The sequence below is a fragment of the Mustela nigripes genome, chromosome 4, assembly GCF_022355385.1.
Source record: "Mustela nigripes isolate SB6536 chromosome 4, MUSNIG.SB6536, whole genome shotgun sequence".
In the NCBI taxonomy this organism is placed as follows: Eukaryota; Metazoa; Chordata; class Mammalia; order Carnivora; family Mustelidae; genus Mustela; species Mustela nigripes.
The window spans coordinates 75,073,583-75,100,187 of record NC_081560.1 but is presented as its reverse complement, the minus strand read 5'-3'; the positions used below and the strand labels follow the sequence as shown (position 1 = coordinate 75,100,187).

General features: G+C 38.5%; 1 protein-coding gene across 14 annotated transcripts in view; it reads left to right on the top strand.

The window, feature by feature from the left end:
- ADAM22 (ADAM metallopeptidase domain 22) overlaps positions 1–26,605 on the top strand; it is a 222,240-nt gene that overhangs the window by 109,308 nt on the left and 86,327 nt on the right. For all 14 annotated transcript variants that reach the window (XM_059396900.1, XM_059396912.1, XM_059396911.1 and 11 more), the window contains exon 4: positions 4,999–5,065. In XM_059396900.1, coding sequence (XP_059252883.1) covers positions 4,999–5,065 — 67 coding nt within the window. The remainder of the gene's footprint in view (positions 1–4,998; positions 5,066–26,605) is intronic.

Here is a 26,605-nt window from a genome sequence, read left to right as displayed (position 1 = left end):
CATTTCTAATTTCAAAAACATCTCCTTACTTTCTTCATAAAACAAGTGGCCTTTAGAATTTGATGGAAAATAATTTTCACTTTCATCTTTGAAAATTCACAAGTTAACATTCATACATCAGTTTTGAGTAAGCCGTTAGGTAACATGGAGTAAATTCTGCCCTATCAGTTGCCAGTAAAATAAAAATTCTCAATGCTAAGGAGATCATCCACCATTTTTCTACACTTAAAATTATTTAAGTAGATCCCTACTTAACAATAAACAATGACAATCTAAGAAAAAGAACTTAAGATAATTTTGATTATCTCTGCCTTAGGAGGCTTCAGAAAAATTTGCTTAGGTTCTAAGTAGATGGTAGTAAAGATTTTATGCTTCAGTAGAGGAAAAGTGAGATTTTAAATAGAAGGTTTTTCAGCCTAATAATTAAAATAACAATACTTAGCAGACTTCCACAATATGGCAAACAAACAAAACCCAATTGCCTGGGCTGTTTTTAGTTTAAATTACATGGAGCCCTTTCTAACATTGCTTGTAGGTATGGAGGCTTGATTGAAATAGCTGCATAATTCCTGAGCAGAGGGTTCTCTTTGCTGTAATTACATTCATGTGGTGACTCATATTCTCTTAATCCCTGGATTTTATAATTCAAAGGAAAATATTCCCTTGAACTTTGAAAACCTTGAAGACTCAAAAGTTGTTTTTTTAAAAATTATTGTTGTTATTACTACTACCACTATGACTTCTCTAAATGATATTATACCTAATTGCTTTTGATCTCACTCAGGCTAGCTCTGATAATGGGGATTTACTAATGTGACTGATGGAGAAAGGATCCCAGAGATACTCAGCATCAGGGATGGGCTTTCTGGATCCCAGGACCTAAGCAGCAGAGATTTAGGGGTTTTCCCTCTGGTATTCCCCACTCGCACAACTTTGTGTCTCTCAAGTGTCTGCTTATTTTTCACTTGTTGCCTCTCTTTCCTTGAATGATATTTTTGTGAATTCCCTTGTTCAGATTCCCAAGAGAGGGAATAATAGTTGGTTCTGCTAGTAAACACTGGCTTTGTATGACAGTTTCCTCCCCCACTTCTGTGAAGTTGAGACTGATACAAGGTTGGGGGCCTGTTCTTCGCAAATATCTGGCTGGTAGCTCTCCTGTGTAGGGTATGGATGTGGGTAATCAGGTGAGATGTGGATGCTGGAACAATGACATGTCTTGCTCGAGGCAGATTTCTATCATGCTTTTGTTTGTTAGAAGTCCTTTAGAATTTGTGAAATACTATCTTATATCCCCATGAGAAGAAAAGAAAGAGGAAGGAAGGAAGGAAAGATGGAGGGAGAGAGACAGGAAGGAAGGAAGGAGAAAAGAAAGACAGCTGTTGGTTGATTGCACAATAGCTGTTCTCTCCCCCGCCCTCCTTTCCCCCAGCATTGTTCAGCTCTCTCTGAGTACTCATGATGCTCAGGCAAGGCTCTGGAGATGGAAAACGATCATTCAAAAGCAAATGTCCCAGTCAAAGGATCTGTTTTGGTGAGGCCCAGTAAGGTAATTCTGGCAAAACATACTTGAGAAGATGGATGCTAGGAGCTTTTGTGTAGAGTTTACTGATTCAAGAAATACAGGGCTTTTCTTCCCTGGGATATTTTTATTTACGTGAGATGCTTTGAACTGCAGTAGCCATGCTAGGGCTATGACAAGAGCTAGTGAAGAGGACAGGTCACTCACCATACTGGTGATGGAGCACCATGAACATGTGCTCACATCCATGTACTGAGCCACCACACCAACTAACTCTGGAACTTCCCTGTTGTTTGGTGGGAAATTATTTTGATGGAATAGGTAATAGCCCACAAGTATGCTACCAGGTAAGCTAGCCCCCACAGGCCAAATTAAAATCTTCAAGTCATGTGGTTTGCTAAATTAACTTGAAGGACATGGTGAGAAGCAAGAAGAAAGAAATGGTTAGGTTATCATCCCTACTATAGGGTCCAAGTTGGAGGGAAGGGATCCCTCCAGCTAAACCTGGAGTGCATGGTGTTCATAAGTTCTGCTTCTCTCCCTGCTGTATCTGCCTTCCCTGCTGATGATGTTTTCAAGGACCAGAGTTGAGGTTTGGGCAAGCTCCATAGGTGGAAGGTAGTTGAAGCTTAATGATGCCCATTTCCCGGTTCTGAGTTACACAGAGATAAGTAGGCTTGGTTGGGAGCTGTAAATTGCTGGGGAGCTAGATGAACAGTAATGGATTCTGTTTGTGTTTTGGGGGCAAAGAATACATGGGGTAAAAATGGGTGTCATCAGTGTTTATTAACCAAAGCAGTTTTATCCCCAAGCCTGCATTGGCAATGTCTGGACACATTTTTGATAGTCATGACTGATGAGTCTGTGAGATGCTATTGGCACCTAGTGAGGGAGGCCAGGGATGCTGCTAAACATAGTACAGTGTATAAGATACTCCCCAAGACAAATAATTATCTGGCCCAACATGTCAGTACTATGGAAGTTGGGAAGCCCTGGATGTCACCAATAGGTGATTGAATTAAGATCTCATAGATAGTGTTTATGTATAGTGTATCCTGGATATTTAGTATCTTTTGTGTATTTATTGTATTTATGTATTGTATTTATTACCTAGATATCATTTGGTCACCCATCCCTTTCTAGCATACGTGATCTTTTTAGTTACACTTACCCACTCTATGCATTCTGTCACCTCTAACAAAATTTTGTTTACTAGTTACTCATCTATATTTAAAATATCTTAGTAGGGGTGCCTGGGTGGCTCAGTGGGTTAAAGCCTCTGCCTTCAGCCCAAGTCAGGATCCCAGGGTCCTGGGATGGAGCCCTGCATCGGGTTCTCTGCTCAGCGGGGAGCCTGCTTCCAACTCTCCTCTCTGCCTCCTTGTGATCTCTGTCTGCCATATAAACAAATAAAATCTTTAAAAAATAAAGAGTAAAATAAAATATCTTAGAAGTGTTGGCATATGTTTTGTAAACTTCAAATTTATTCATCTAACAGATCTGCAGAAGCAAATTCACATTACACCTGTCCTGGAATTTCTAACAAGAAAGAAGATATAAATGTCCTATAAATAAACTAAATTATTTAAGCCACTTTTAGTTGTGTTTTCTACAGCTTGCAGCTTTGAGCATCCTAGCTGGTTCCCTCATAACATCAGAAGGAAAATGTATTCCAAAGATATATGAAACAAGGAGTTATACTATAATTATAGGTCCCCTAAAGGGTAATGTAGGGATCAGATACTGTAGGGAATTGATTATGGTACCTCTGTTAATAAAACACATGCTTGATCATTCTGTTTACCTTTCAAGCCAGTGTAGGCTTGGTGCTTATCATGGCAGGCCTATGTGCTCAGATTAAGAGAGAGGAAGAGAGCATGTTTGCATGCAATAGCAGGGTTGGGGGTGTGGAGACAGAGGGAGAGAGAGAATCTTAAGTAGGTTTCACACCTAGTGTGGAGCCTGATACAGGGTTCAATCTCATGATCCTGAAATCATGACTGGACCGAAATCAAGTGTTGGATGCTTAACCTACTGAATCATCCAGGTGCCCCAGAAATTCACATTTTTTTTTCAAAGATTTTATTTATTTATTTGACAGAGAGAAATCACAAGTAGATGGAGAGGCAGGCAGAGAGAGAGAGGGAAGCAGGCTCCCCGCCGAGCAGAGAGCCAATGCGGGACTCGATCCCAGGACCCTGAGATCATGACCTGAGCCGAAGGCAGCGGCTTAACCCACTGAGCCACCCAGGCGTCCCAGAAATTCACATTTTTTAAAAAAGATTTTATTTGTTTATTTGAGAGAGAGAGAGAGAGCATGAGAGGAGGGAAGGTCAGAGGGAGAATTAGACTCCCCACAGAGCTGGGAGCCCGACCTGGGACTTGATCCCAGGACTCTGGAATCATGACCTGAGCCGAAGGCAGTTGCTTAACCAACTGAGCCACCCCGTTGCCCAAAATTCACATTTTTTAAATGATTGGGATAATTTTAGTATGGTAACCTGCAGGGCACTGTGAAAAAGATTTTCTAGTTAGCTGAATATCCATTGACAGAATAAACTTAGAAATTTATAAGTTCTGGGGCTCATTTGGTTAAGCGTCTGCCTTTGACTCAGGTCATGATCTCAAGCTCCTGGGGACTGAGCCCGACATGGGGCTCCCTGCTCAGTGGGGAGTCTGCTTCTCCCTCTCCCTCTGCCCTTACCCTCTGCTCCTGCTGACTCTCTCGCTGCACACTCCCTCTCTCAAATAAATAAATCAAATCTTAAAAAAAGAAATTAATCACTTCATAATTATTTTTATTTAATGATGTTAATTTTATTTATGTCTTCGTGCTTTAAAAATATGGAGACATTAAGACTTTTATAGAAGTTGTGTCTCGAGGCACCACTATTAAAGGGGGAATTTTTTCATATGTGTGGAATTAAAGGAAAGCATATTTAAGAAGATGTAAACATCTTTAAATTGTACAAGAAGGTTGATTAGGAGAGATTTCAAAAAGGATTATTTTAAAATGCTCAAGGCATATTCCTTCTCATTTTCTCCACCTTTCTTTGCCCCCTTTTAATGTTTTTGTGATGAAAAGGAATATTTTGCTAGGTTAAAATATCACACATTAAAAATGGTAAAGTATGGTAGTAAATCAGAACTATTTGGTAAAAGCTAAAGTAAAAATGGGAAGAATAAGATGTTTTAGGAATAATGTTGAGCTTACGGTAGTTTCCTAGAACCATTGACCTAGGTCAGTGGAATAGGTTAATGACAGGTGATTAAACTCATCGTTTTTGAGGAGTACTAGGATCTGTGTGTGCGTGTTTGTGAGAGAGAAAATGAAAGAGAGAGAAAGAGACTCATAAAGTTTTATTTTTGTTTTAAAATATTAGCCAAAGAATCATAAAGCTGGTATGTGTAAACTTGTCAATTTTCAGATGATTTACATTTTCAAGGTCCTCTTTAATCATCGTTTCTGTTTGTTACAGCGATTTGCTGTCCTCTGAATACGTAGAGAGACATGTTGAACATGGAGGGAAGACAGTGGAAGTTAAAGTAAGTAAAATTGTCTCCCTGTGGGGGAAATCTTTTGAGAATTTTTAAAATACTGATTCTGATTTTAATTTTCACTGAAACTTCTAAGTGTACAGTTTGGGGCTTTTATATTTTTTCAAGAAAGTGTGTCACCCATTTGTGAATAAAAGCCTTCAGTTATCAGAGAAAGAATTCTTAGTGTGCTGTAGGAATTGTTGGAGTTATGTTTTTGGGTAAAGATTTTATTTATCAGAGAGAGAGAGAGTACAAGCAAGGAGAGTGGCAGAGGAAGAGGGAGAAGCAGGCTTCCTGCTGAGCAGGGAGCCCCATGTGGGACTCGATCCCAGGATCCTGAGATCACAACCCAAGTCAAAGGCAGACCTCAGCAGACTGAGCCACCCAGGCTCCCCTGGAGTTGTGTTTTATGGGATTAATGTAGCACAAGGGTTATTTTTTAGAATATGTCACAGAAAATAATTTCTGAATTTGCCTTTAAGGTTAGCCCTGAGAAATAAGAAGTAAAATCTTGGTTCCAGGATTGATACATGACTTTGCATTCAGTTAAATATTCCCCTGGGGCGCCTGGGTGGCTTAGGTCATTATTCCAGGGTCCTGGGATCGAGCCTCGCATCTGCTCTCTGCTCAGCAGGGAGCCCGCTTCCCCCTCTCTCTCTGCCTGCCTCTCTGCCTTCTTGTGATCTCCATCTGTCAAATAAATAAATAAAATCTCTTTTAAAAAAAAATATTCCCCTGATAAAATGGCAAATTTATTAGGTCTGTAGGGAAAGCCCCGGGGGTTTTTAAATCCCTGGTGAGAGAAATCACAGGACACTGGTTCATTTCAGGTAAGCTCTGAAAGGAAATTTGAATAAAATCCTCTTCCAATTGTAGGCATAGGAATGTATGTTTTTGTCCAGGCTACTGATGATGTCATCTGAGGACTGGTGAGGCTGAATCCCTCCCAGGGTTTTCTTTAGGCCCCTTGTATATAGTACGATGTTTTAGCCAAGTTTTAATTTCTTCTGAACAATGTTTGTACTATTTGTTTTGCTTTATCAGAATTATATTCCATTTATATTTATTTTCTTTTTCTGAATATAAATTTGATACAGACTCATTTTAGTAAACTTAAAAGTAGAAAAAAAGTGGGGAAAAATGAAAAATCACCCTGAAATTCATCACTGAGGTAAACTTTGTTTTCATTTTGTTGTATGTCCTTTTAGTATTGTTTTGTCCTACGCATGTCTATGTATAGACATTTCCGATAAAGATTTAAAATCTGTTAATTTTTACAAGTGAACTAATTATTATAATTATAACAATCCTTCCAGAAAGTTACTCTAAACTTGTTAAGACTGACTTGGTTGATGTATTTGCACTGCCTTACTGCAGAAAGGATGTCAGGACTCTCCCAAGTCTAACATAGGAGAATAGTGACATTTTGTTTGGAGTTAAAAAAAAATAACTGCTATTTAGAAGCTCTGGGCTTCTATTCTCTTCCCTGTTTATTTGGTTCACTTTCTTATTTTGTAGGATGCTTTTCTGAATGCAGAGTGTATCTTACTCCTTTGTTAAATTAAAGAGGAAAAGAAACAGACAGTTTACTATGTATTTCCATTTCTGCCTGTCAGTGGAATGAGGAAGTACATCTATAGGCATGGAGGGCAGATTAGCAGAAAACTATTTGCTGTTGCTATAGTAATATCCTTTCCAGGAAACTTGTACTTCGTCAACAAAGCTTACTCCACTCAGATTATTAGGCAACGTGGGTATGTATAACACCTAGAGCTCTGATGTTCTGCGCCGTCTTTGCTGATTTTCTAGTCTGAGAATTGCATTTTCTTAGTTGATGGTTTGTCTAACCCCCCAAGCCTATTAAATCAGGGAAATAATTAATCCACCCTTCAATCAAACTCGAAGGCCAGAAGACATTTCTCCCTTTAAGAAAACCACTTGGATCTCACCCATCACCTCCATTTGTTTCTAATCCATTTAAAAATCTAACTCAAAATTCTCCTCTGGGTTTTTTCCAGGAACCACACTGAAAGCTCTGAACCCTGCCCCATCAATGAGTTAGTAGCCAGTTATTTTCCTGTTGGTTCCCTTGTGTTGTGCCCTTTGTGCTTCGCTGTTTGGGGTGTTTCTTTTTACATGGAGTCTGTTAGTTCTCTTTTCTTTACTAATGACTCGGAATTTTCTCAAGCCTTTCTTTCACTATACATTAGGAATGAAAATTGTAGCATTTCATATTTTTTTCTTTCTACTACCTTTTCAAAAAAAATTTTTTTTTCTTACCTTCTGTATCAGTTTGCTAAGGCTGCTATCACAAAGTACCACAGAGTGGCTTAAACAACAGAAATGTATTTTCTGGGGTGCCCAGGTGGCTCAGTCTGTTAAGTGGCTGCCTTTGGCTCATGGTCATGCCTTCGGCTCAACACCCTAGGTCATGATCCTATCCTGGGATGGAGCCCCACATTGGGCTCCCTGCTCAGTGGAGAGCCTGCTTCTCCCTCTACCTCTGTCTGCTGTGCTCTCCCTCTCCATCTCTCTGTCAAATAAATAAATAAAATCTTTTTTAAAAATGTATTTTCTTAACAATTTTGGAGGCTCAAAGGCCAAGATCAAGGTGTCAACTGGGTTGGTTTCCTCTGAGGCTTTTAGATGGTGCCTTCTCCTTATGCCTTACATGGTTTTCCCTCTGCGTCTGTCTGTGCTTTAATTTCTTCTTCTTCCTTTTTATTTATTTGAGAGAGAGAGTGAGAGAGAGTGCAGGAGCAGAAGAAGGGCAGAGGAGAGGGAGAAGCAGGCTCCCTGCTCGAGCCTGATTTAGGGATCCATCCCAGAACCCTGGGATGAGCCAAAGACAGATGCCCAGCTGACTGAGCCACCCAGGAGCCCTCTGATTTCTTCTCCTAAAACAAACTATTCCTCATGTTGGATTAGGGCCTACTCAAACATCCTCATTTTAACTTAATTACTTCTTTAAAGACTATATCTTCAAGTACAATTATAATCTGTGGTACCTGAGGGGTTAGGACTTCAACATAAGAATTTCAGAGGAATAAAATTAAACCCATAACACCTTTCCTAAGAGGGCCATGCTTTTGTTTTGTTTTGTTTTTTTTAAAGGCTTATTTATTTTAGAGAGTGTGAGGGTGACAGAGACCATGAGTGGGAGGGGCAGAGGGAAAGGGGGGAGAATCTCAAGCAGACTCCACACTGAGTGCACTGAGCATGGAGCCCCATATAGGGCTCAGTCTCACAACCCTGAGGAGATGGCCTAAGCTGAAGCCAAGAGTTCCACGCTGAGCAGACAGCACTACCCAGGTGCACCTTGTGTTTTTAAATTTTTTTAAAATTGGCCTTTGTTTTGGAAGTGAAATAAATGAAGGGTATGTGAAATAAAGACAAAGCTGTACTTCTTTTGATGATATAAAATCAAAAGCAAAATCATTATGCCAGATTGGGACGCCTGGGTAGTGCAGTCTGTTATGCATCTGACTCATGAGTTCAACTCAGGTCATGATCTTGGGGTTATGGGATTGAGCTCCGCATGGTGCTCCCCTTTGGGCAAGGAGTCTTCTTGAGATTTCTTCTGCCCCTCACGCTGATTGTAGTCTCTCTCTGTTTCTCTCTCAAATAAATAAATAATTAAAATCTTAAAAAAAAAAATCATTAGGCCATGTTTAAACAATGGCTAGATACCAATCTAGTAAATGACTCTGCTCAGGTGTCATGGAACCTTTATTTGTGAAACTCAGGTGCAATGCATTTATTAAAGGGTGTGAGTATGAATGTGGGAAAAGGAATACATTTGCATGAAATAGCTACTTTGGTGAATCTTTTAGATTGTGATAATCTTTTTTCAAACCTTTTTATTTATTATATTTAAATTAAAACAAATAAAAAATTTTATTTATTTGAGAGAGAGAGCATGCACAGGAGCGTGAGGGGGGAGGGGCAGAGGAAGAAGCAGACTCCCCACTGAGCAGGGAGCCTGATTTGGGAGGCTGGATCCCAGGGCCCTGAGATCATGGCCTGAGCTGAAGGCAGACACTTAACTGACTGAGCCACCCAGGAGCCCCTAAAACCTTTTTAAATTGTAAAATGTAACACTGACACAGAAATTGCTAAGGTGAGTACCCTATAACCCCCATCCGAATCAAGAAACAGCTCAACCAGGTCTCCTGTGTGCTGCTTCCCAAACCCAAGCCCCTCCCTCCTCTTACAGACTTGTAAATAGTACTGTGACTTCAGTGGTTGTAATTTCCTCATTTTTGCTTATTGCGTTATCACATGAGCTTGTATTCCTGCAGTTTAATTTGCCTATCTGAAGTTTTTTTTAGTGAGTTTTTTTTTTTTTCAAGATTTTATTTATTTATTTGACAGAGAGCGAAAGCACAAGCAGGGGGAGAGGCGGGCAGAGGGAGAGGGAGAAGTGAGCCAGTTAATGAGTTTTAAGACAGTCTCTTTTAATCTGTTGGTTTCTCCATATCTTTCTTTTTTTTCCTTCTCCCCTGCAATTTATATGTTGTTTCTTCAACAAATCAATTGTTTATCCTATGTGGTTCACAGTCTGAATTTTGCTGTTGACTTCAATGTTATATTTAGAGTAAAATGAAATCTATGTCAGTCTTCCCATAAGATAGTGATTTGTATTATCAGCAAGGACATTCTATGCCTTGTTGAAGGTAGTTTTATTCCAGTCAGACAGATACATAATCCCTATTTTAAAGTTCTATTAAAATCTTTTCTTCAAAGTTTACAAAGATAAAAGATTTAAGTGGGGGGAAAAAAGAGAGATTTTTATTCCTTTAATAAGACATTATTAATCTCGTCTTTCCCTTACATTTATTTCCAGTTCATTTAAAAATTAAATTCTAAATTTGCCCCTTAGTTTAGGAAGAACTTTTATGGGTTCAATATGAACTTCTAAGACAATTTTAACCTTAAGTTTCAATCTATCAGAACATCTAGGGAACACTGTCTTTTTATTTTGACTGTGATGAACTGTAGATTTAGATTCTTAAGACAAAGTGAGCTGGGATTGACAAGTAGCAGCAAATAAGTCTAAACCATGCAGTTCGCAGTTTTACAGTAAGCTAGCTTTTTTTTTTTTTTTTTGTCTTGAGGCTAAAGACTGCCAGTATTCAACTTAATTGGTTGCCAGTTACATAGGCTCTAGTTAATGAGTTTTATAATACTAATAATAGTAACCACTGGTATTTATTGCTCATGATGTGACAGGCACATGAATTCATGTGTATTGCATGCTCAAAACGACCTGTGATTATAATTATTATGAAACTTGACAGGAAGCTGAGGTATAGAGAGGTTATATAATTTGCTGAAGATAACACAGTAAAAAGTAGTAGAGCCACAGTTAACATTTAAGTTCCTTAACTCCCAGGCAGACTCTCACACCATATTATCTACCATAAATTCTGTATTACGTAAGATAGGCTAGCCATGAAGACAGAAATGTATTTTATTTAGACTTATTTTATACATACTTATTTCATTTTGGACGTATCTAGCAATTACTCTTTTATAGTCTTATTCTTCAGCTAAAGTGATGGTCTATTCAAAGACCTTTTATGTATTTCTCTCAACTTTGGTCATGTGTTCAGGTAATTGTTTAGTAATGTCCATTGCTTTAGGCAAAATATGGTAGAGACACATCCAGTACAAAGCCTGTTTTACTTATCATATCTCAGGAAAATAGTCATAGTATGAGTTTTAGAACATTAGGAAAGGAATGGCTAAATCTTTATACCAAGAATGTGTATAGATGTGGGATGAGGCAGATTTCCTTTGTGTGAAAACGTAAAAACAGATGGCTTGGTATAGACATAGGGCTTATTATATTTATTACCAGTGAAAGACTGTGACCAGTCACCAGTATCATTTGTTCTAACAGGTTTTTGGGGAGTAGTTAGTTTTTTTATGTCTTATGATAATAATCAAAAGTAATAGCTGCTAAGTGTCTAATTAGTTCAAATTATTTCTACTATATGTGAGCACTCCTCGCTTGTTTTTGGGTCAAAATCCTAATCCTTGAGGATAGGTGTATACAGAGATGCCTTTTACACAGCATTGACTTTGACTGGCAATCAACAGGTTACTGTCCATCGTATGTGTAAGTGAATTGTGTGCACTCAAGGATCATTGTCTTGAATTATGTCCATAGGGGCAGTAAAAAGATGGTAAGAAAGCAAAGGAGTGTGGACCAAGGTTGAAGTCTAGAAAAAGGTAAAGGATGTGGAGAGAGTGCTGTGTGTTGGGGTGCTGGTATCAGAGGAGAAAGTGTCTCCTTGAGGGTGGGAGAGGTTATTATGACTCAAGGGAACATTTTCTTAGTGGAATGGCGGTGTAATTTTCATTAAAAATATTTTTTGTCTTTTTTTTTTAAGATTTTATTTATTTATTTGTCAGAGAGAAAGAGACAGAGAGAGCATGGGCACAAGCAGGGGGAGCAGCAGGCAGAGGGAGAAGGAGACACCCCCCTGAGCAAGGAGCCCCACATGGGACCCAATCTCAGGACCCTGGGATCATGACCTGAGCCAAAGGCAGACACTTAACCAACTGAGCCACCAGGCATCCCTTCATTAAAAATATTTTCTGAGCAAATTAAAATGGCTCCTGTTAACTCTGAAAATAGAATGTTAGTAAAGTTGATACAGAAGCAAGGCGAAAGCCCCAATTCTTTTTTTTTCTTTTTTTTTTTTTTTTTTTTTTTTTTTTACCAAATAGTTTTTCTCCTGCTGTTCACATCCATCTTCCCTCCCTGAGTTTGAAGCTCCATGAAAGATCCCCAGCTTAACCAGCAGGTGCATATGCTACAGGCTGAATCTCTAGATTCCTTTTGCACTCATTTTTCTGAGTCAGATTTCTAGCTCATTCTTCTTTCTTGAAAGAGATACCTTTTCTTCTTATCCCGCCTTAATCTTTTTGCTTTCTACAATGAATGTGCCAAAGAAGGAAAAAAAAAATTTCTAGTGGAGAACAGCTTTAAGAGATCACTTAGAAACGATTAAATATCTGACTTTTAGGACAACACTGACCTTCCTGACTTATGCTAACTTTGTAGCTGCTATAACCCTAAACAGTATCCATAGATAATGGCTTGTTTTCTTGAATTGTATTCAAGCTTCCTCATGTCTCATTTTCTGATTTCTCCATGATGAACATAATGATCAACACTTGAATAGTTTAGAAGTTGTGTAATATATTAAATAATGTTTCTTAAGATATCTTTTAACTTACTTTGTTTGTAAAAAATACCCCTCAAATAATAATAGGGTGGTAAAAAATATTGTGGACTTCTTTCTTAAGTAAAAAATGTTCTCAGTTTGTCATTAGTCGATTTAGTTTATTTAAAATATAGGTTATAGTTTAGTGACTGCATTCTGAATACTCTGCTTTTTATAATGATACAACATTGACATATCGTTTTATGAAATAGGGATTTTTCTTGAATTCATTGCATACAATTGAAGGGTACATAAATGCTTGAACTATTTCTTTTTTTGGCCATAGGAGCACAAAAATGGCTATTAAACTGCCACAGTGTCATTATATATATTTATTGCAGCAGAAAAGATGCACAGAGGGGTTAATCTGCTTTTGCTTATCCTGGATATCAAGTTTCCTTATTGATTCTCAAAACTGCGTTTCCATCCAGAATCTTGGTTCTTCCTACAGATGCCAGAAGAGTAAGCGATGAAGAAGAAAAGCAGAACTAGACTTGGGTGTGCAGTAAATTTTGCTGTGTGCATTAGTACAGAGACACCCATGCCATCCCATTGGTGATGAATCTTCTGAAAGAGACTAGTTTTGTTTTGTTTTCAAATAGCTTTTAAGTAATCTCTTTATTTTGAGGTTGTCTTTTTTTTTTTTTTAAAGATTTTATTTTTATTTATTTATTTGACAGACAGAGATCACAAGTAGGCAGCGAGGCAGGCAGAGAGAGAGAGAGAGAGAGAGAGGGAAGCAGGCTTCCTGCGGAGCAGAGAGCCCGATGTGGGGCTCGATCCCAGGACCCTGAGATCATGACCCGAGCCGAAGGCAGCAGCCCAAACCACTGGGCCACCCAGGCGCCCCTTGAGGTTGTCTTTTGACATAAATGCAAACAACAGCTACTGTTGACAAGTAATCTATACAGAAGCCTTTTAAAATCTTGGGTTTTTTGTTTGTTTGTTTGCTAGTTTGTTTTTAGGAGGACTCACCAACAATATTTCTCTTCCAAAATGCACTTCTTATTAACAATTTCCCCTTGCATTTGAGGAACATGTTCTCTATCTTGAATTCTCACTACAGTAGCTTTTTCACAGACTCTTGGATAAGGGAATAATACTCAGTTATCTAGACAGTAATCAAGGCGGGTGGTCTGGGAGGTTGGTTTAGAGAGAATTTCTTTTTAAACGGATCTGTTTGTAGAAGTTGTCATGTAAGCTCTTGTATTGCCTTTAATTTCAAATCCAAGGATCAGGCATTTCCCCTGGCTCTGTGGAAACAGGGAAGGCCTTTATCTAGTAAAGTAACTTAGTGCTGTGCATTTTAAGGATGGCTGAGGAGCAGACTATCAGGTAAAGACCCTTAGTTGGTCCTTTTGGGTGGGGATCCTGCTGCCATGATAACGGGGATTTTTTTTTTAATAACTTTATTGAGATACAGCTCATTTGCCATAAACCAAAGTGGGTTTGGGTCTCTATTTTGTCTGTTAGGGAGATTTTTAAACTGAGTGTGTGTGAATCGAGTTGATTAAAATTATGACAGTTTAATGAAGCAATGGTAAGTATGCTTGACAGAGGCTACTACCCATATGTCAGAATGCATATTTATGTTCTTCTTGCTAGACTGCCTGGGAAATTCAGGTTAAGGACTCTCACCAGTGCACCTGCGCTCTGGAGCAGAGCCCCAGGTGCAGGAGGAAGGACAGTTTTAGGTATAGGTGTTACAGGTTGTGGGGTGGGTATGCATTTACCTCACACTGGTTCTCTTTACCAGAGGGGACATTTTCAGCTGTCATATCTGCAGACATGATAACTTTTTACACAATTAAAAACCAAGTTCACCCCAAATACACAATTTTAAAAATTAGATGACTTCTAGAAATCTCAATTCTGAGACAGTTTATGAGTTATAAGTTAACATCAGTCTTGACAGTAAAACTAGAATGACTTTAAAAAATTTTTATTCTCTCCATCTCCCAATGTCCTCCATGTTATTCCTTATGCTCCACAAGTAAGTGAAACCATATGATAATTGACTCTCTCTCCTTGACTTATTTCACTCAGGAGAAGTGAGTTGGGGGAAATCAGAGGTAGAGACAAACCGTGAGACACTGTGGACTCTGAGAGACAAACAGGGTTTTGGTTTTTTTTTTTTTTCATTTTTTAATTTCTTTATATACATATAATGTATTATTAGCCCCAGGATACAGGTTTGTGAATCGCCAGGTTTACACACTTCACTCACCATATCATGTACCCTCCCCAATGTCTATAACCCCACCACCCTCTCCCTCACCCCCTACCCCTGGTCACCCTCAGTTCGTTTTATGACAGTAAGAGTCTCTTATGGTTTGTTTCCCTTCCGATCCTATGTTGTTTCATTTATTCTTTTCCTACCCTCCAAACCCCCCACGTTGCATCTCCACTTCCTCATATTAGGGAGATCGAATGATAGTTGTCTTTCTCTGATTGACTTATTTCGCTAAGCATAATACCTTCTAGTTCCATCCACGTCATTGCAAATGGCAAGATTTCATTTTTGGTGGCTGCATAGTATTCCATTGTATGTATGTATGTATATATATATATATATATATATATATATATATATACACACACACACATATATATACAACATCTTCTTTATCCATTCATCTATTGATGGACATCTAGGTTCTTTCCATAGTTTGGCTATTGTAGATATTGCTGCTATAAACATTCAAGTGCACCTGCCCCTTTAGATCACTATGTTTGTATCTTTAGGGTAAATACCAAGTAGTGCAATTGCTGGGTCATAAGGTAGCTCTATTTTCAATTTTTTGAGGAACCTCCATGCTGGACAAACAGGGTTTTGGAGGGGGTTGGGGGGTGGGGTGAGCCTCGTGATGGGTATTGTGGAGGGCATGTATTGCATGGAGCACTGGGTGTGGTGCATAAATAATGAATTTTGGAACACTGAAAAAAAATTAAATTTTAAAAGAAGTAACAATAATAAAAAGATATTTATAATATTAAAAAATTTTTGTTCTATGTATTTTTCTTATCCATGAATATTTGATAACCAACTGTGGATAACTAGTTTTGAATTTTATTATATTTAATGACTTCATTAGCCTCTAACTGCTGACATAAATAATTAAAAAAAAAAAAAAAACCTCAGGATGGTAGGAGTCTACAAGAATGAGATCTAGAGGGGCACCTGAGTGGCTCAGTTGTTAAGCATCTGCCTTCGGCTCAGGTCATGATCCCAGGGTCCTGGGATTGAGCCCCACATTGGGCTCCCAGCTCTGCATGAAGCCTGCTTCTCTCTCTCCTACTGCCCCTGCTTGTGCTCCCTCTCTCGCTTTGTCTATCTCTGTCAAATAAATAATAAATGAAATCTTAAAAAAAAAAAAAAAAGAATGAAATCTAGACTTTCTATGTAGGGTTAATCTTCCAGTAATTTAATAAGATAATATTGAACTGAGTAATGGGGGGATGGTAGTGGGATTTAATTCTAGAATCTCCTGGTGCAGAGATGATTCTAGAATTGCAAATAGATCCAGCACAGGAAACCTCATTCTTCTGGCCCAGCGGGGTTGAGCTGCTGCTCGTTTTTAAATACTTCTGTTTTTAAATAGTGGATTATATCAGAATGAAGCCTCATCAGTTTTTTCTGTTACTGCAAGGCCACGATATCCGCATATATGTATTTTAAAGTATTTTAAATCAAGAACAAAAGTGTAGCTGTAAAAGCCATACATTGGAGGGTGAGTGTATGGGAATCCTGGTCAGCTGGCTTTATTGACTGATAATTACCATGCGTTGCTGTCCTGTATGAAGTCTGTTTTCATTGCTGTCTGTAGGGCTAAATTTTAGTAATGAGTAACTGCTGCCAGTGATTAAATGTTAGCTCTTGGGAAGAGGTTACCAGTTCTTACAAAGCTAAACTTATTTTGCTCCCTTAAAGCTACTAGTGGCATGTTCTCTCCAGCTACTTGTGCTCACCTTAATGGAGTTTAAAAAATAAAATGACTTGCTGTCCTTCTGTTCTATATCATTCTCAAAATTTTGCATTTTTACGAATTAATTATTACGAGCCCATAAGTGCTCATTTTACCATCAGGGATCTCTTGTTTCATACATTCTAAACCTCTTTGAATCCTAAAGATCTCCTGATGGTGTCAGTACTGGTAACTGGACTGAGGAATAAAAGAGCAGAAGAATTGGTGGCAGCCGGAGAAGCAGCAAATGCTGGGATGGTACTTGCTCTGTGCTGGATACTCATCTCATATGCCAAGTTACTTAGTCCTCCTGTAGTACCATTGCTGTCCTCATTTTGCAGCAAGGAAACTGAGGCACAGATAGTTTAACTAACTTGTCAGAGAACTTGAAGCCGGAGTTCCTGCTTTAATCCACTATTGTCTACCTTCTCTATGGAAACGATCACAATACCAGAGGATTCGGAATGCACATATTTAAGTCAGAACACCCCAATTTACCATTTGCAGTTACATCGACATTAGCAGTTTGTTTTAGTAAGACATACATTAAAAAAAGATGTCATCTTTGGTTGAAGTGAGTTTTGATTATTCTAAATAGAAATTTCTGTTCTTCTAAAGAAAACCAAATGCCTTCTCAGGAAGCCTTGTTTTTTCAGGCATTCTCTCTTGGGGTTTATTTTTAGTCCTTCTTTGTTCTCCGTAGAGGCTGGACTGAGTATTGTTCAGCACGGGGAATTGCCACGGCTCCTGAGCTCTAACTGTTGGAAATATGTAGCTGTTTCACACATGGCAGACACATGCTTCAGTTCTTAGGCCCATCTTAAGCATATGTGTATTTTTGCTTGCATCTGGAAGAATGTGAAGTTTTATGGACAAGAGTAACTAAGCTAAAACACATCATCATCCTGCCAACAGACTAGAAGATATTTGGTTGTATTTCTGCCATGGCACTTTAAAGTACCCATCCTCCTTTCTTCCCCAGCGTGTGAGCACGTGCGTACACACACACACACACACACACACACACACACACGAGGAATAAAAGAGCTACACAAATTAAATGTAAAAATTAGTAAAGTGTTTGTTTCTTCCCCACATGTATAGTTGTTCTGGGTATGTCTCCCAGCATTATTTTTTAGCCATGGCTAGTCATCTATTTAGTATCTTTTCGATGAGTTGGACAATGTGTGCATTTTCCCCTTGGCAGGTTTATGCAGACATATGCTCCTCTGCCGTCTTGTAATCAGTGTGGTTTCAGGAAGGTCTCAGATTTCTTGATTTGATTCTCTTTGCATTATAGGAGAAAATTCTGTGCAGATTAAGTAAATTTTGCTTTCCCTTGGGACAGAAGCAAGGTTGCTCTATGTCCATCATCATGTATAATGCATCAGCTACCTTAATGGCATTGTTAAGATTCCAAGTAGTCTTAACTCTGTAGCCTGAAGGAAATATATTGGCCCATTACCAGTTTATACAGGTCAAGTATCTTCGTGCTGGGAGCAGGGAAAAATGAAAAGTGACAGCTGGTGTCAGCATGAATTCTCTTTCAAAGCTCTGTTTGTATCCAGTTTGAGTAGAAAGTCCTGTTTATTTTCATTCTAGTGTTAAGATTTTTTCCCAAATAAGTATTGAAATCATTATTTCATCTGTTAATGTTCAAGGTGTTATACATAAACTTAAAAAGACATGTTCCCATAAATTAAAACAAAATTAAAAGTAGCACTAACTAATGGTATTCTATGTTTGGAACCAATTAACTATTTTGTAATAGAATATATTGTTCCTACTTTAATCCTAGTTAAAGAATTAACTTTTCATTATACAGTGTCGTATAAATCGACTGTTGCAAATGTTTTTGAAATTAGAGTGAATTGTTAGAGTAATTATGATTGAATAAGAAGTTGTGGAAGTGTTTTTGACAAGTTTGAAACTCATTTGAAGCAAAAAAAATCATTATTTCCTGGTGTTGTCCTAAATGAGTGCTATTTCCTTATTCCTTTTTTTTAAATACTCCTATTTTCCAGTAAATAAATGGCCACTATAAAAACAAAAACAGGTAGGAACGCCTGGGTAGCTCAATCAGTTAAGCATCAGACACTTGATATTGACTCATGTCATTATCTCAGGATTCTGAAATCAAGCCCTGAGTTGGGCATGGAGTCTGATTAAGATTCTCTCTCACTATCCCTCTGTCCCATTCCCCCCCACAAAAAAACCCCAAAATAAAACAAAACAGGTAATAAAGAGTAGAGTAAAAAGTACCTCAGCATTGAGTGGTTTGAGTGTTTACAGCCATTTTGGAGGGTGATTATTCTGGGGTCTGCTGATGTTTTTATCAAAGCATCCTTTTTGTTGTATATAAGAGGTAGAAGGGGAGGTAGATGCAAGTGGACTTGATTATCCTTATAGAAAACTTCTAAAAATTTAGGAAACTGGAGTTTAAATGAATAGGAAAGCTGACATGAGAGATTTATGACAGAGTAGAAAAAAGCCTAAATTCTCAGATACCCTGCCTGTGTTCTCAATCCTCCTTCATTCGATAGCTGTGTGTTGAATGCTTGCCATTAGCTCAGGGAAGTGGCTATGAATAGTATGATGCAATTCCCACTCTTGTAAAACTTGTCTTTTAGTAGGGATGACAGGCATAATGAAAATACCGCATTGCTACCAAAAAAGCTTTTTTTTTTTTTAAGATTTTATTTATTTATTTGACAGACAGAGATCACAAGTAGGCAGAGAAGCAGGCAGAGAGGATGAAGCAGTCTCTCTGCTGAGCAGAGAGCCGGATGTGGGGCTCGATCCCAGGACCCTGAGACCATGACCTGAGCCAAAGGCAGAGGCTTTAACCCACGGAGCCACCCAGGCGCCCCTACCAAAAGAGCTTTTTAAAATGACATTTATGAAAGAGCTGTAAAGGGAATTAGGTCCACATAGTCCTGAAAGCATTTGATGGGAGACCTGACCTAGTCTGCTTGGCCAGGGAATACTTCCATAGGGAAATGATATTAATTCTGAAGTTTGAAAGCTAAGTGGGAGGGGAACAGCTTTTAGGCAGTGAAATTAGCACTTGTAAGGGTCCAGGGGCCTTGCTGTAGGATATAGGTGCATGAGAGAAATAGAGACCAGAGAGGGTGGATAGAGTAAGAGGTGGACACAGCATCAGAGCAGGGGTATGGTATTTTGACCAGAGCCTCAACTCAAAGAAATGAGATGTGACCTGCAGGAATCAGGCCAGTCCCTCCTTTGGACTTCACACATTGATTTCTCTCTTTTCTCGATATTCTAAAAAACCTGGACAGTATAGTACTTGTAATTGTCTCTGGATGGCAGAATAGTTGCTCTGGTAATTCTGAGTGGGGTCGGTAGGTTTTCCACATAGCAATTAGATTTTTTTTTTAAGATTTTATTTACTTATTTGACAGATCACAAGTAGGCAGAGAGGCAGGCAGAGAGAGAGGAGGAAGCAGGCTCGCTGCTGAGCAGAGAGCCCAATGTGGGACTTGATCCCAGGACACCCGGATCATGACCTGAGCTAAAGGCAGAGAGCTTAACCCACTGAGCCACCCAGGCACCCCAGCAATTAGATTTTTGTGTAGAGTTAATTGCTATCTCTCTTTGAGCTTCTTCATACTACTTTTTTGATTAAGAAAAAGATTTTTTTTTTAAAAGATTTTATTTATTTACTTGACAGAGAGAAATTACAAGTACACTGAGAGGCAGGCAGAGAGAGAGAGAAGGAAGCAGGCTCCCTGCTGAGCAGAGAGCCCGATGCGGGACTCGATCCCAGGACCCTGAGATCATGACCTGAGCTGAAGGCAGCGGCTTAACCCACTGAGCCACCCAGGCGCCCCAAGAAAAAGATTTTTAAAATATTTTTCTTGAGTAGTGTTAACAGATGTAACTGAGCACTTGTTTTGTTTTCAAGTCTAAGGACAGGTCTAAAGTTTGGACGCAGGAAATCTTAAAGACTGACAATTCTGTTAGGGCTAGACAGACCAGAATTCACATCCTAACCCTGCCAGTTCATGTTTGTATGGCCCTGGACAGTACTTTCTCCTCCTGTGTTTCATTGTCTTCATCTATTAAATGAGGAAAACAAACGTGTACCCAGAGCTTTGGGTATGGGAAATGCTCCACAAATATTCATTTTGATATTATTAAGGGAAAGTGGCACTTTGTAAAACATTTCTGGCTAAGCCTTTGGTGGCTTCTGCCCATTCTTTCTGCTAATTTCTGATCCTGCTGAGGACACAGGAGGCACAGCAGGATCAACCAAAGCTGTTCTTCACGCTCTGCCTCCTAATAAAACAGTCATCTGTGCCTCTGGACTCTCAATTCCATGAGAAGCTACTCCAAGAGTAAGCTCTTTTGGAAATTTATACTGTAGGTGTAGCTTTCAGCTTTTGGTGTACCTAGAAGACAATAAATATCTGCTGAACAAAAAAGTAAGTGAATGAATTAAGCCTAGCATCAGGAAATTGAGTAGTTTCTCCCATTCACCTAGTACTGTGTGGGGAGAAGTCCAGTTTGGCCAGGTCTGAGAGAGCATAGTATTCCCCCTGCTATAAAAGGTGCAGTATAGGGGCGCCTGGGTGGCTCAGTGGGTTAAGCCGCTGCCTTCGGCTCAGGTCATGATCTCGGGGTCCTGGGATCGAGTCCCGCATCGGGCTCTCTGCTCAGCGGGGAGCCTGCTTCCTTCTCTCTCTCTCTGCCTGCCTCTCAGCTTACTTGTAATTTCTCTCTGTCAAATAAATAAATAAAATCTTTAAAAAAAAAAAAGGTGCAGTATATAAATACAAATACAAACTGAGGGTTGCTGGGGGAGAAGGGGGGTGGGGTTATGGACATTGGGGAGGGTGCTTTGGTGAGTGCTGTGAAGTGTGTAAACCTGGCGATTCACAGACCTGTACCCCTGGGGATAAAAATATATGTTTATAAAAAATAAAAAAAATACAAATACAAATATAACTATAAGTATAATTATAAATAAACAGGAAATCTGAAAACCAGATAGTGAGCCTCATACCTGCTCATCTAATGCTAACTCCATCATCGGTGCTGGGGCTCACATTCACAGGTGTTCCTTCTCCAAGGTATATTAGAGCCACAGCTAAGTTAATTTTAAATTTCAAGGCATAAAATATCAGCAAATGACCTGTGTAAAGAAATTTCTATAATTTTGAAATATTTAAAACATTCAGAATTGCATACACTGTTATAACATATCCAGGTGTATACGTAGCATGTTAGTCTTTTGCTACATTTGCTTCAAATCTTCTCAAGGTTTTTGAAGTCTTAAGTTTGTATCAGTGTCTCCTATTTCATTTCTGTTTATTTATGCCTTTACTCTTACTTGGTCAGTCCCGTCACTTTTTATAGATACTTTTTATTTCCTTCAAAGAATCAGCTTTACCTCTGTTACTAATGTTTACTTCCTTTTACTTTAAAATCATGTGCTTGTGTTCTTTTCATAACTTACTGAGTTAAATGTTTCACTTATTCATTATCACTTCTATTTTCCATAAACATCTAGGAATGTAAAATCTACTCGTGGTAGTATTTTAGCAGCATCCATGAAGTTCTGATACCTAGATTTTTTTGCTGTTTTTGTCCATGTATATTTTTTCTGTAATTAACACATGACTTTTATATGACTCATGAATTATTTAGATAATAGAAACAATTTACAACTTACTTAGAATTTTTATATTAAACCTTTAAAAATTCCCAGTGGCACCTGGGTGGCTTAGTCATTAAGCATCAACCTTTGGCTCAAATCATGATCCCAGGGTCCTGGGATAGAGCCCTGCGTCGGGCTCCCTGCTCGGCAGGGAGCCTGCTTCTCCCTCTCCCACTCCCCCGCTTGCGTTCCCTCTCTCACTATGTGTCTCTCTCTCAAATAAATAAATAAATAAAATCTTTAAAAATAAATAAATAAATAAATATTCCCAAACATGAGCATCTTTGTTACTGGATTTTAGTTTTGTTGCTTTATGCTAAGTGCTGTGTGTAAGATTGTTTTTTTGGAAGTTGGCCTGGAATTTAAAAGAAAAAGGTTGGTAAGCCTTGATTTTTTTTTTAAATCAACCAACCAATCAATTAATTAATTAAAGTAAAAACAGATTGCCGAAAACAACAACAAATAAATTCCAAGTCATTGATACCATCTAATTTAACTCCCTTCCTCATTTTACAAAAAAATAAGTAACAAAAATGGCAAATGACCAACCTGTGTCCATAGAAATAGTTGCTGGAAAACAAAAACCAAACCAAACCAAACCCACTTTACTTTTCCTCGCTTGGAATCACTTTTTTTTTTTTTTAAAGAATTTTATTTATTTATTTGCCAGAAAGGGAGAGAGAGAACACAAGCAGAGGGAGAAGTAGTCTCCCTGCAGAGCAAGGAAGCAGACATGGGACTTGATCCCAGGACCCTGAGATCATGACCTGAGCCAAAGGCTGCCCTTAACTGACTGAGCCACCCAGGTGTCCCTTTCTATCACACAGAGCCTTAAATACAAGTTTGTCTTTCTGAAGGGCATTGCTTGAGAAGTTCCTCCTTAGGAATCCAACCCTCTGTTTGTACACTTAAATCAGCCCTGGGCTAATTCAGAATCATCCAGGGAGGGAAGACTGCATACTGGTGTTGAGTTCTTGAGCACAGTGCTTGAGGCTCAGGGTCTAAGAGGGAGGAGAGATGTTGCAATTTCGGTAGCTAGAAGGTTTCCCTGTTTATTCTCACTTCTTCAGAAAAGGAGTGAATGGGAGAATGATAGAATGGAAGTGAAATTCAGTAGGACACATTCATGCTAGAAGTGGGGAGAATTGTCCTTTTTTCCTTACCCCAGACCCCCATATAGTTACATTTTCTTAAAAAAAAAAAAAAGAAGAAAAAAAAATCTTTTCAGTTGGAACATAATCTTTTTCTTCCTTTGTTGTAGGAATGCCAAATATGCTTTCTGTTTGTATAACTATCCTCTAATCAATTATATTTCTCTCTGTTAATGTTAAGACATCTACTACAGAATAAGGTTTTAGAAAATATACATTTCTTATGCTAAAAAATTCATATAGAGCAATACATTTAAACTTCTGTTATTTGTAAAAAGATACAATGATGTAATAATTTCCTGGAAAGAGTTATAATTTCATGAGTTTGTAATTATATAGTTACTGTATGTGGGCCACATTGATTTTCCATTCTCCCAATTTAGAACTCCATCTCAGAGCACCTCGTAAGTACTGTCTGTATTACAGTAATTTGTTGCACAGGAGCATTTGTGGGAACCTAAAAATTTTTAGTAGTCTAATAAGATATTGTTTTATTGATGGACCCTTTATAATTACCTGACAGCTAAAGAATATTTTCTATTGTCTATTTTCTGGTTAAAAATAAGCAATTTGGGAAGCTTGAACCAAAGGTCAGATTTACCGTATTGTGTGAAAATGATGGCGACTATTTTTGAATGAAGCTGTAGGAAACTAGAATGAATGGTTGGCTAGAGGTAATTAAGGTAGATCTTATTCTTATTAGATGAATGAAGCTAGACACTTCCAGTTTATTCCACTAATCCAATCTTCTTAGAGGCAAAATCCCTGGATTTAGCGGTCACTTGATGAGAAGTTGTACTCTATCGAACAGTGTCCCCTCAAAACTCATGTCCCCTCTTGCCTGTGAATGTGACTTTTTGCAAACAGGATATTTTCAGATGTAATCAAGTTGGAAAGAGAGCCCTAATCCTATGGCCAGTGTCCTTGTAAGAGGGAAGTTTAGACAGAGACACAGACACACAAAGGGAAAACAACGCGCGGACAAGGCAGAGATTGGAGGAGGTGTGTCTGCAAACCAAGAAACATGGAGGATTGTTGGCAACCCCTGGAAATTAGGGAGAAGCAAGAAGGGATTCTTTTCTAGAGTCTTCAGAGGGGGTATAGCTTGATTCAGACATCTGGCCTCCAGCACTATGAGAATACCAATTTCTGTTGTTTTAAGCCACCCAGGTAATTTGGTAATTTGTCACAGCCATCCTAGGAAACTAATGTACGTGTTTTGATTCTAACTAATGTAAAAACATTAAGAATATGGGCTGGAGGTGCCTGGGCTGACAGACAAGAGGAGAAGGGAGTCTGTACATTTTGAAAATGTATTGCATCTCAAAAGACTAAAAATTGTTCACTTAGGGTGCTTGTGAGTGGAACTCCTGGGAACTTATCATAGTTTTCATACCTTGTTTTCCTTAGCTGACATTACTGGGGGGAAATCAGTATGAGGAAAGACTCCTGCACAGCAATAAAAATAGATTTTAAGCTCACTAGGTCCCTGGTGGGATTTTTTTTTTTAAAACCAGAAAGCTCCTAAGAAAGTGATAGCCCTCATTTTCTGTGGTGTTCACCATCTTCCATTAGGACTAACTCTTCCTTATTATCTTTATTTATATCCAGTGGCTTTCTAGTTCTGTCTCTTTGTTCCTTTCTTGTAGAAACTTTTGCTACAATACTATTCTTATACATTTTTTTCTCTTTAATAGAAACCATGCAATTTTAAAATGAAATCGTTCTTTTTCTTTTTTTGATCAACTAGATATTCTATTAGTTTTAAAATATTTTTTGATTGATGACTATGCTACAAGATCCTAGTGCTGATCAGTTAATACTAAAATAGTGCAGAGATTTTGAATGATGCTTTAGTTCTAGATCTTGGAGTAAGCTGATAACTTGGTTGCTGCTTGAACAACTATACTGTTGAATAGGGTGGCAAGCAGAAACATCCAGAGTTTCAACCAGTAGTATAAATGAGAGACTGGCTTGTGGTAAAATGGACAATGTGAGCCTTATTCATCTTCAGCTGATTTTTGTCCTGTAAGAACATGGAAATGTGGGAATAGAGGCTCACTGTTAGCAAATCTCTTAATTTTCAGGGGATAGTGGAAATCCAAGTTTCCAGAATTGTGGAGGTCTGAGTTTTTATCTTACTTGCAAGTTAATAAGTGAGCCTGCTGAAATTTCTTCGCTGGCAGAAGACGAAAGACTCTTGGGTCACAGACAAAGGACTTCAATACTCAGAGCATTGGCAGTAGCCAGAACATTAACATTTTGTTAGACTTGTTTCTCGAGCATCGATTCCAGAGGTTAACAGAGGGAAGGACTAAGTGACACTTGTACACACAGTGTGTTGTGTTACTAGAGAGAAATTCTGAATTTAGGAAACCAAATCTTTTATAATAGTAAAAATGAAAGATATCTCCATCTTTCAAGGCTGTCTACTATACAGACCTCTTTGAAAGGCTAGTTCAGAACAATCTCAGAAAAAAAGAATCCTAGATTTCTGTTATAGCAAAGTGTTGTTATTGTTGTTGTTGTTTTTAAAGATTTTGCTTATGTATTTGATAGAAAGAATGAGAGAGGGAACGACAAGCAGGGGGAATGAGAGAGGGAGAAGCAGGCTTCCTGCTGAGCAAGGAGCCCAATGTGGGGTTCCATCCCAGGACCCTGGCATCATGACCCGAGCCGAAGGCAGCTGCTTAAACAACTGAGCCACCCAGGTGCTTCATTGCAAAGTGTTATTGACTAATCTTTCAGAATTTACTTCTAATCACTTAAAATTAAGCCGATTAAGGGTGTTTTAAAAAATTTTTTTTGAAAATTAATAATGTGAGGGATGTCTGGGTGGCTCAGTTGTTAAACGTCTGCCTTCAGCTCAGGTCATGATCCCAGTGTCCTGGGATCAAGTCCCACATAGGGCTCCCTGCTCAGCAGGAAGCCTGCTTCTCCCCTCCCTCTGCTCCTCCCCTCCCTCTGCTCCTCCCCCTGCTTGTGTTCCCTCTATCACTATCTCTCTCTGTCAAATAAATAAATAAGGTCTTTTAAAAAAATGAAAATTTATGGTGTGAAATTAAAATCTAGGACGTATTCATTTATACTCCTGCTAGAGTTATATTTCATAGCCTAGTGTACTAACAAAACAAATTTTAGGGATTAATACAGAGTTGCCAGTCTTTTATTTTCATCATATAAGGAAACAACCCTTTCAAGATACCTAAATTCTCTTTACCATTGTTACCGTACAGAGAATGAATATGACAACTAATGCAGTATGGTAACCCGAGTTGGGTCTTGGAACAGAAAGAAGAAATTAATAGAAACACCGCTAAAATCTAAATGCTCAGACTCTAGTAAGTAGTAATGTACCGAGGTCAGTTTCTTAGTTTTTACAAATGTACTGAGCTAATGTAAGATCTTAACAGAAAAATCTGGATGATTAGGTATGCTAGAACTCTTTGCAACTTTTTTGTGACTCTAACATTGCTCCAAAATAAACATTCTGTTAAAAATGTAGAAAAAAT